At 44.4% G+C, this 11,830-nt stretch overlaps 1 protein-coding gene across 1 annotated transcript; it reads right to left on the minus strand.

The window, feature by feature from the left end:
* Positions 1-5,026: 5,026 nt before the first annotated feature.
* LOC141220358 (PIH1 domain-containing protein 1-like) lies at positions 5,027-6,464 on the minus strand. The gene is made up of 4 exons (XM_073666284.1): positions 6,380-6,464; positions 5,631-5,761; positions 5,354-5,420; positions 5,027-5,127 (listed from the first exon to the last, which is right to left on the minus strand). The coding sequence occupies exons 2-4, from the start codon at positions 5,709-5,711 to the stop codon at positions 5,027-5,029; spliced, it is 249 nt and encodes an 82-aa protein (XP_073522385.1). The 5' UTR covers positions 5,712-5,761; positions 6,380-6,464.
* Between the last annotated feature and the right edge of the window lie 5,366 nt (positions 6,465-11,830).

Below are 11,830 nucleotides of genomic sequence, written 5' to 3' on the forward strand. Positions count from 1 at the left end.
TTTAATGGAGGTTTTCACTGACCTACTTACTTGTACACATGCCCTCTTCTGCGATATGTATTCTATGTTGGTTTATAGTGACCTGGGTGTGATTTAAGACAGATATTGTGCGATTAAAATGCGGTTTTTATATTTTAAAGCCAGTTTGTCATCAAAAGGTAAGCAATTACATGTTTTCGTTCTCAAAGTGTGTAAGCGGTTTCAAGAGACTGGTTCGATAAAGAATAAACCAGGTAGAGAAAGGAAGAAGGCTACAACTCCTCAGACTGATAGAAGAATTGTTAGAATCGCCCTAAATAACAGGAAATAAACGGCTGTTAACATCAACAAGGAGCTTGTCAACACCGGAGTGACAGTGTCCGATCGGACGGTTCGACGATGACTGGTAAATGCGGGGTTAAGAGCCAGAATACCAGGTAAAAAGCCATTTTTGAAAACCTCACAGCGTCAGAAACGTCTGCAGGGGCCAAAGAACATTGTAAATGGACCATTGAACAATGGAGAAATGTTATATGGAGCGATGAGACACGCATATCCATCTTTGGCAGCAACGGTGTCCGCTACGTTCGACGACGACCTGGAGAGGACTGGTTGCCAGAGGGTACAGTACCCACCATGAAGCCTCCTCTGAGTGTTATGGTAGGGGGCTGCGTGTCCAGAGATGCAGGTGGTCGGCTGCAGGTAATTGAAGGAACAGTTAATGCTGAAAAGTACATCAAGGAAGTCCTTCAGCCTAAACTCATTCCTTCGGCACATGATGTATTTGGTGAAGGGACACCGTTTATTTTAAGATGGAGCCCCATGCCATACAGCTAAAAAATGTCTCTCTTGGTTCAAGGACAAAAATGTCCAGCTATTGAATTGGCCAGGAAACAGCCCCGATCTCAATCCTATTGAGAATCTCTGGGCTCGGCTCAAAAGAGCGGTGTCAAAACAGCGGGCTTCACACAAGCAGGAACTCATTGCAGCCATCATCAAATCATGGCTTCATATCATCACACCATCTGATTTACACAAACTGGTAGATAGCATGCCAAGTAGATGCCAGGCAGTCATCAAGACCGAGGGCTATCCAACTGAGTATTAACATTTAGTGTTAGATATGAAAATAGGACAAATCAATGGCTTTTCTCCCACAGTCATCTGAGTGACAATAGTGTCCAATTTGTTGACAAATGAACAAATTTCCAGCTAATATTGTGTTTCTATATGAGATTTTATTTCTACTTAAAAACTTTACTGTGAAATCAAAAACATTCATGAAATTAGTATTTGTATTGGCAAAATGCTAAAAATTCATAAATCTTGGGGGTGTTGCCTCAATTTTGGCCACTAGTGTATAGAGTTCCTCAGTATATTTATATGTTGTCCCCCATCACCTTTTTCATCTCTCCTTACAAGTATGCCTTGTATCTTAGCTAAAACATGGTAGTAAGTAGCATATTAAACCCTTTTATAATGGGCAGTGTAGAATCGCTGCATATTTCAGGGTTATGCACTCCTGAGGACTCATTAGTGCTGCCCTCCTCAGGCGAAACCTGGTTGTGACCTTGTATAATATGGGGCTAGCCGGTCTCACCTACCAGTTTGGGTCAAAAACCCTTTTTCGTTTGCTTTGATGTTTTACTCATTGTTTATTACGTTTACACCCCAAATCTCTCCTAATCCTGGAGATCAAACCTATGAAAGCAATTTATGAATGATCGTAACACCTCTATGAAGGGTAATTATCATCTCCTTCATAAATATACATTTATATGTATAAATACATATGTGGTCAATGCATAGCACTGGCACATGACTTATCACTTTCCAGGACTATACAAAGCACCAGGAACATTCATAACAAGCGGAGGAGAAGCGATTCTGGCAACTTAATAGGAAAGGATTCTTTACAGTTAGAGCAGTCAGACTGTGGAATGCCAACCACAAGATATAGTAATGGCAGATAGTATAACAGCATTTATAGAAGGGCTGGATACTTTTTTAACAAAACATGACATTGTGGGTTATAAATAATCTAGTAAAAAGAAAATGGATAACTTTGGAGATAGACCAAGGACATTAAAGTTCAAACTTTTTCAACCTATGTAACTATGCAAGTATGCAGAATGCACATTAGGAAAATGCTTGAAATGCAATTCCCTATAATATTATTTTACAAGTAATTTCCTCTTAATTTTCTGCTTTGTAAAGTGCTAGTTATAAGCCCAATCTATGGATCTAAAAAGTGCAAAACACTCCTGAAACACTTGTACGTATGTTCTATAATCTATGTTTCTTATGGTGCCTAAGGGAAGCCGTAATTATAAGACTCCTGCTTGGTAACAAGTGCAGTTATTTGCCTCCATAATGAAAGTGAATTACTAATGATGAAAGGGTTAATACTTGGACCCTGCATCAATAATAGCCCTTGTAGTAATCATGACAACTATTGTGAGGGCATAAACAAGTGTCATAAAGAAGATTCCATAAAAGAATACCGCGCTGCCACGATCAGCGCCATTACTGATGATGCGCCTGAGGACCTTGAGCTTGACCACCCCACGTAATGTGCCAACGTTGGTGTAATTTGGAGGTTCTAGCAGGGAAAGGGGTTGTCTTCTTAGACACCCCGGGGGGAAGGGAAGGTAACAGAACGGGGGGTCCCCAAAACAGGATCCCCTTCTGTTACTATGTACAAACAGCTGCTCTTCTTTGGGAGTTCATGGATGGATCCTTGACTTTAATGGGTGATAAATTGGGAGGGGGAGGGGATACTCATCCTATTAGGGGTTATCCATAATGAGCAACCCCTGTAACCAAGTACCCAACTTCTTGAGAGACGGAGCTGGATCTGTAAGGGAGAAGTGGTAGATCCATCTGGGAAATCAGATCAACTAAATTCGTTCCAGCAACAAGTGTGGTGACAGATATCGCAGTCAGATCTCTCCCACATCCAGTTTATCACATTAATAGTCTATATTTGTTATGTCGTTCTCTGTAAATATGTAGAAATTCTAAAACTCCGTCATATATCGGCACTAACTCTCTAAGCCCAAGGGAAGGGCAGCCCTCCAGCCATGGTTCCCTAGAGGTTTCCTCCACAGGGGGTTTTCCTCTCCTGAGTGCTGGAGGGTGACTCTTCGTGAGTCGAGGGTTGTGCCATTTTCGGTGTCATGTAAATTTAAATAAAGTTGAGAACGTTTGACACCTAATTGCAATGCTTTGTGTATTTATTTTGTATGTGTCTGATTCATTTTGTTTGGGAGTCGGGGTCCATCACACTTCACTGAGTCATACGTCTGGACATCTGCTGCCAGCAGTTTTGCCCCAGGGGTTGCCCCTGCTCTGGGGAGTTTGATGGAGCAGAGAAGACAAGAATTATAGCACTCATCCTCAGAATAAGGACTTCTATTACAGTACTACAAGCAGCTTCCTCGCCTCATTCACACAGTGAGTATTTTGGGCACTAATTTACATCAGTATTTGTAAGCTGAAAACCAGAGGGGAACAAACACAGTGAAAAATAGTAAATGAAACACTTTCACCTCTTCTGTTTTGGATCCACTCCTGGCATCTGCTAACAAATACTGATGCAAAATATCGCCATGGAAGTGCCCTAAATTCTTACTGACTGATTTGACTGTTTGAGTTGCAGTCAAGCAACAGAGGTTGCAAGCGTTAAAGGAGTTTTCTGGTATCAAAAACCCCTGTCCCCCTTGCCATTTTTCTCTATCCTGAACCTGTGCTGCCTGCCCCGATCTCAGACTGTCTGACCTAGTCCTTGTCTTCGCTCTCCTGTGTCTGGTACCCTGGTACCTCCGGAATGCTGCTACAGTCCCGGGGACTGCCCTGAAGTGGTACCTGGTGTCTATCGGCGGCCCAGTCTATCCTCACCACCAGAGGTTCTAGTGGAGACCCAGTAGACACCTAGTCACAACCCTCCCGTGGGGCAGTGGGTCCATACCCACCAGTGTTACACCCACATAGCAAATGTGGTACCAATATTCAAGAAGGGGATAACATCTGAGCCTGGAATTTATAGACCGGTAAGTTTAACTTGTACTGTGGGCAACATCTTTGAGGGTTTGCTAAGAGATACTAATCTGGAGCACCTCAATAAGAATAACCTAAACATATGATTATGAGGGATTTGTCCTGCAAACTAATCTGAAAAGATTCTATGGGGAGGTAAGTTCTAGGTTGGACCAGGGAAACTTAGTGGATGTTGTCTATCTGGACTTTTCAAAGGCATTTGATACGGTGCCATACAACAGGTTGGTACATAAAAATTTTCAATATATTATATGGTAAACTTGCTCCACGAAAGAACAAGTCCTTGTGTGGTCGATGGAAAAAATCAAGGAAAATATCAGTGATGCGGTCGTTACCTCTTGACAGCTCCATTTGGTACTTGTTCTCTAGTCCCTCTATGGCCACGGTGATAAAAAATTCCCTGAAAAGCTCATTATTCTAATAAAAAAAATACAAAGTAAGGAGCTGACACAAAGGAGAGCAGACAGCTCGTATGTCGAAATAAGCAATTGCAGTTACCTTAATTTTCTCAAAGAAGGTGCCATTAATCACTATGTCGTATGCAGTGCAGCCGCATCAACCTGTAGGACAAAGTGCACCAGGACTTAGATACTTTGCGGTGCCGACTCAATCCATTGACCTTAGTAGGGCTGCTATGAATAAGTGGTATAAGTTCTTAAAGGGGAATCCAAGTAGTGGACAATCCCTTTAAGTCCCAAATCTAAACCAAAAAAGTTCAAAAGTCAACAACAAGATGTCAAACTTTATTCCGCAGACTGGAAGTGGACCTACCAGAACCTGTGGAGATGGCACCTTTGACCATTGAGGATTAGTAAGTTGTAATACTTGCTATTTTAACCCCTTTAAGGATATCTCTGGACTACCCCTTTAAAAAGAGACGCGCTGTATTAAAAAAAACCGTACTATTATCAACTTCAACATGGGGCTCTCCAAGGCTCATGGGGACTTGATAGCCAGAGGGATCATCAGATTCCAGGATGCTAACTAACTACTGCTCCGTCAGGTCCGGGGGCGCTGGGATCTGGTTCGACTTGCAGATGTTAATAAAGATTTTGGTATTTTTGGATGTGCGAGTTTTAATGCAGAAACCTAACACAGAAATAAAAACAAAAAGTGAACAAAAATACAATAAAATTGGCAAAAGCCAAGCAGCATTTACATGTAACCAACTGTATAAGAAAAAACGATGTGACCCCCCACGTTGGTTGCATCATGTGACCGTTGCAGTCAATAAGACCCCACTGCCCCACTGTGGTATCTGTCACATAATATGCACAAAGTAATCTGGATAATAATCAGAGGACGCTCATCTCACCCGATTGGGGTCTGATCTGTCTGCTTTCTGGTAAGTTCGGTATTCTGCTCTGTATCTCCTGTTTGGCCTGAAATGAGGCAACAAGTGAGAATCAGTGAGTAACATGAACAGGATGGTTCTGCAAACTGATTTTTCCTGCACCAAAATAGTACAACTGTGAGGGGTCTAAAGCCAACAATACACATTAGGTAAATGTTGGAGACTGCAGCGCCCCCGGCGGCTGACGGAGGAGACATTCACCCTGTGATTGCTGGCCTCTCCAATTCATCTTTCGTACCTTCATCAGCATCTGTTCATACAGCGCTTCCTCCATGTTTGTGTTCATTTCTACAGACAGCAGCGACTTGTCAGACGCCATTTTTTCGGTCAAAGACAGAAGCTCAGGGATCTTGTTTTATAAGAGAAAACCTGAAAAATGAAAATATGTATTAATCTTCTCCACAGACAACGACAAGGGGAGAGTGCGGGAGCCTGACAGCCCACGGCACGACGGGGTGCGGGAGACTGACAGCCTAGGGCACGAGGGGGTGCGGGAGCCTGACAGCCCACGACATGAAGGGTGCGGGAGCCCGACAGCCCACGACACGAGGGGGTGCGGGAGCCCGACAGCCCACGACACGAGGGGGTGCGGGAGCCCGACAGCCCACGACACGAGGGGGTGCGGGAGCCCGACAGCCCACGACACGAGGGGGTGCGGGAGCCCGACAGCCCACGACACGAGGGGGTGCGGGAGCCCGACAGCCCACGACACGAGGGGGTGCGGGAGCCCGACAGCCCACGACACGAGGGGGTGCGGGAGCCCGACAGCCCACGACACGAGGGGGTGCGGGAGCCCGACAGCCCACGACACGAAGGGGTGCGGGAGCCCGACAGCCCACGACACCAGGGGGTGCGGGAGCCCGACAGCCCACGACACCAGGGGGTGCGGGAGCCTGACAATATTGGAAGTGGGATTCTGCACACCTACAGCTAGCTACTTATTGTCCTGAATGTAGTAATCACCTTGGCACATTCCCATCTTCTTACCTGTAGTACAGACGCCAAACACCACTACTCTGACTGCAATCACCCAGCTACAGCGTCACCACGCCTCAGCAACAGCGGAGCGTCTAGATTGGAGTTGATGTCTTGAGGGGGAGGAGTGATTTCATGGAATCATGACGTCACCGGAAGGGGCGGGGCCTTCTCAGTCCAGTGGACACTATTCCACCTGCAGCTGCAGCAGTGCGCACATTGTGCCGGGACAGGAGGACTGGTGATGAGGAGCTCGTGTTCAGCGTTGTGCTGTGAGGACTGAGGCGGGGAGAACTGACCATGTGAATAAATGCTGTGCTGGCATAAAGGGGGGGTGGTGTGAGGGGCATCCAGGGGGCTGTGTGGGTGGTGTGAGGGGGCCAGGAGTGGATTAAGAGTGGCAAGGGCCCAGGACACACACACACCTGATGTATCATGTGACATGTCACATGATCCCCTGTGATAGATCATGTGATAGTTCACGTGAAATTAATTTGGCACAATATTAATTATAATAATTTTTTTTAGGCTGTGTGCCCACTATTCGTTTTTTAAGCGTTTCCGCAGCGGCAATTCCGCTGCAGAAACGCTTAAAAATGCTTGGTAGAAGGTCTGCCATGTTCCCCAATGATAATCCGCATGTGCTGTGCACATGCGGAAATTTCCGCTGCGGATTATCATTGCGGAAAAATCCACAGCACTACCAATTATTCTGCGGAAGTGCGGCGAAAAGAGGGATTGGAAAAGCGGATGTCTGGTGTGTTTGGAACCATACTTTGAAACATTGTGGAACCTCTGTGATTTGTCCTGGACAGTTACCTATTGAGGGATTTAAAGGAAACATCGCCCAAGGCATCTACCGTGACCTCAGATGGACTAGAGATCAGATAAGTCCATTTCTCTTTTTTGGTGTTTTGAACAGTATTTCTGTCATGTAATGGTACTCATTTGTATAAGTGGGTGATTGCTGCTCTTATCTATCTACCTATATGAGCAAAAATTTAGAGGGGGTGGTCCTTATTTGTTGACAAATTATTTATGGGATCCATTCCTCTGTGTATTTATTGTTTTTTCCACTGACATAAATGTTGTGTGATTTTTTGATGTTTAGCATGTCAATTATGGCATGACTAGTATATACTGCTGGTCAATATGTTTATTGTTTGTGTGTGTGCTTAGGGATACGTAGGGATAAGCAAGGGACAGCCTCCGAGGAGCGGGGACACCAATCTGCACTACTAGGGTGAAAACACTCCGATGTTAGGGAGGGAGAGATACTCCACTAGGGCTGCTTAGGGCAAGTCTGTCTGTACTACCTACCACCCTTATTATCCATCCCTCATATGGTGCTTTTATTGATATGTGTAGTTAATTTTTGTCCTAGTTGTACTATTGAGTACACTTTTAAATGGCTTTGATAGCAGCCTTCAGCTCGTCATCATTGTTGGGTCTGATGTCTCTCATCTTCCTCTTGACAATACCCCATAGATTCTCTATAATAGATTCTCTATGGGGTTAAGGTCAGGCGAGTTTGCTGCCAACCAAGCACAGTGATACTGTTGTTTTTAAACCAGGTATTGGTACTTTTGGCAGTGTGGACAGGGGCCAAGTCCTGCTGGAGAATGACATTTCCATCTCCAAAAAGCTTGTCGGCAGAGGGAAGCATGAAGTGCTGTAAAATGTCCTGGTAGACGGCTGCACTGACTTTGGTCTTGATAAAACACAGTGGACCTACACCAGCAGATGACATGGCTCCCCAAACCATCACCGATTGTGGAAACTTCACACTAGACCTCCAGCAGCTTGGATTGTGGGCTCTCCACTCTTCCTCCAGACTCTGAGACCTTGTGGAGTGTGTCAGTGACTGCCTTCTGGACATCTGTCAAGTCAGCAGTCTTCCCCATGTTTGTGGAGCCTACTGAAACAGACTAAGGGACCTTGTTAAATGCTTAGGAAGCCTTTGCAGGTGTTTTTTGTTAATTATTCTAATTTATTGAGATAATGACTTTTGTGTTTTCATTGGCTGTAAGCCATAATCATCAACATTAACAGAAATAAACACTTGAAATAGATGACTCTGTCTGTAATGACTCTATATGAGTTTCACTTTTTGTATTGAAGAACTGAAATAAATTAACTTTTTGATGATATTCTAATTTAGTGATATGCACCTGTATTATTAGAATTATCACACCAGTACACCTGTTTTCTCATTTGCAAGATTTAAGTAAACCTTGTATTATATCTTTTTCATTTGTGAATGTCCTTATACTTTCAAGCAGAACCTAGACACCCCACAATACAATAACCCATCGATCACTACAAGCCCTCCGTATTATGGACTGAGTATACCTTTCTTATGCCTGAACTGCGCACCCCTCGGTGAAGACAGTGAGTTTTTTGGGGGCAGCTTATGGTCGTCTCAGGATATGAACACCCCCTGATCTGCTTGAAAATAGAACTGAAATAAAATGTTGAGAAAAAATGTCAAATATCACGTTGACCCTTCAAGTCACTGTCTTGTAAATCTTTATCACTTCTCCACAGAATAGGTGATTGGTCTGAAATCACTCAGGGGGTAAAGAGACTCTGTCATCACAGAAATACTAATCAAACCAATCGCAGCCCCTCAGTATATCATGGCACCCTGTATTTTGATTGGCAGCTGTAGCTTTATAGACTCGAGTGGGGGTCTCAAACATTTGGCCACAGGGGCTGCTTCATGCAGGCCGCAGGCACCATACACCTTGAGGATTGTGGCACGTCAGCACTTTTTCAGTGGAACATATTGCAGGCGCCGTGCACAGACAAGCTCTTTGCTCAGCTCTACCAATGCCAACTGTGGGTCAATCACAGGCCAGCAGCTAATGTCCGCAGGGGACCAGGATGGGACCAGGACTAGAAGATGAGGATCAGGATGTGGTACCACATTTTTAATCTTGATTTCTTTTTGTGTTTCTTAAAGCCATAAAGTTGCCATTTGAAATGACTTTAGTTTTGTGCCATGTCTGTGATCTGCTTTTTTTCAACAACATTAAACAACTGAATGAACATCCTCCGAGCCCGGTGATTCCATAATTTTTGCCAGGTGTTGTAGAAAAGAAATATGGTGTCCCTGAAAATGGCACTTTGTCTTGCTAAGAATGAAGCACAACCCCCCTCACCCCACTCAAATTATTTATTTTTCTAGGTGCGGACAATTATACCCCATTAAGGCTCATACACCTGGACTAGAGAAAAGCAAGTATGTGGTAAAGTGCACTGAGCTGTCCAGCACAACAAGGGTGCACCGAGTGCCTGCACTACATTGGAGCCGTCTTTTTTTGTCTTTATGACAGAATCCCTTTGCAGAGTTACTATCCTTTAGGCAGAGTGCACGTGGTTATAATAATAGTCTAGCTAGTCCCATCCATAGACATGAGTGATCGTGTGCTTCTCACACATGCCTAACATAGCTGTTTTGCTGTTTATTTACCCCAATTTGATCAATAAATTAATGCAGAATAATGTTTACTGCTCATTTCCAAGGGATCTTGGTGCAAGCCCCCCAAAAAATGCTTCTGTGCGCAGGCACAATCATTATTATTTAGATACGTCCGTTAGGCAAGCTGTACTACTGTGCCCAGAAATCATGTACCTCACTGCAGCAACTCAGTTCTAGTCATCTCTGTAGTGAGACAGAATGGAGTTACTGTATAGAGAACATACTTATATTCCTTACAGTGCACAGACATCACGAGCCTCCATACAGCAACTCCAAGCTAGTCACCTCTGTAGTGAGACGGCTAGCATGGAGTTGCTGTACAAGGGGCGTCCTTATACACAGTACAGTGCACAGAGATCATGGACCTCAGTGCAGCAACTCCCATCTAGTCACCTCTGTACTGAGACATCTAGATTGAAGTTACTGTACAGAGGACGTCCTTATACACAGTACAGTGTACACAAACTATGAATCTCTGTGCTGCAACTCTGATCTAGTCACCTCTGTACTGAGACATCTAGACTGAAGTTACTGTACAGAGGACGTCCTTATACACAGTACAGTGCACAGAGATCATGAACCTCAGTGCAGCAACTCCCATCTAGTCACCTCTGTACTGAGACATCTAGACTGAAGTTACTGTACAGAGGACGTCCTTATACACAGTACAGTGCACAGAGATCATGATCCTTACTGCAGCAACTCTGATCTAGTCACCTCTGTACTGAGACATCTAGATTGAAGTTACTGTACAGAGGACGTCCTTATACACAGTACAGTGCACACAAACTATGAATCTCAGTGCTGCAACTCTGATCTAGTCACCTCTGTACTGAGACATCTAGATTGTAGTTACTGTACAGAGGACGTCCTTATACACAGTACAGTGCACAGAGATCATGGACCTCAGTGCAGCAACTCCCATCTAGTCACCTCTGTACTGAGACATCTAGACTGAAGTTACTGTGCAGAGGACGTCCTTATACACAGTACAGTGCACACAAACTATGAATCTCACTACAGCAACTCCGATCTAGTCACCTCTGTACTGAGACATCTAGATTGAAGTTACTGTACAGAGGACGTCCATATACACAGTACAGTGCACAGAGATCATGGACCTCAGTACAGCAACTCCGATCTAGTCACCTCTGTACTGAGACATCTAGATTGAAGTTACTGTACAGAGGACGTCCATATACACAGTACAGTGCACAGAGATCATGGACCTCAGTACAGCAACTCCGATCTAGTCACCTCTGTACTGAGACATCTAGACTGAAGTTACTGTACAGAGGACGTCCATATACACAGTACAGTGCACAGAGATCATGGACCTCAGTACAGCAACTCCGATCTAGTCACCTCTGTACTGAGACATCTAGATTGAAGTTACCGTACAGAGGACGTCCTTATACACAGTACAGTGCACACAAACTATGAATCTCACTACAGCAACTCCGATCTAGTCACCTCTGTACTGAGACATCTAGACTGAAGTTACTGTACAGAGGACGTCCATATACACAGTACAGTGCACAGAGATCATGGACCTCAGTACAGCAACTCCGATCTAGTCACCTCTGTACTGAGACATCTAGATTGAAGTTACCGTACAGAGGACGTCCTTATACACAGTACAGTGCACACAAACTATGAATCTCACTACAGCAACTCCGATCTAGTCACCTCTGTACTGAGACATCTAGATTGAAGTTACTGTACAGAGGACGTCCTTATACACAGTACAGTGCACAGAGATCATGGACCACAGTGCTGCAACTCCGATCTAGTCACCTCTGTACTGAGACATCTAGATTGTAGTTACTGTACAGAGGACGTCCTTATACACAGTAAAGTGCACAGAGATCATGGACCTCAGTGCTGCAACTCCGATCTAGTCACATCTGTACCGAGACATCTAGATTGTAGTTACTGTACAGAGGACGTCCTTATACACAGTACAGTGCACAGAGATC

This window comes from Phyllobates terribilis, unplaced genomic scaffold (genome assembly GCF_046119375.1).
Source record: "Phyllobates terribilis strain yellow unplaced genomic scaffold, ASM4611937v1 Scaffold_284__1_contigs__length_2488782, whole genome shotgun sequence".
In the NCBI taxonomy this organism is placed as follows: Eukaryota; Metazoa; Chordata; class Amphibia; order Anura; family Dendrobatidae; genus Phyllobates; species Phyllobates terribilis.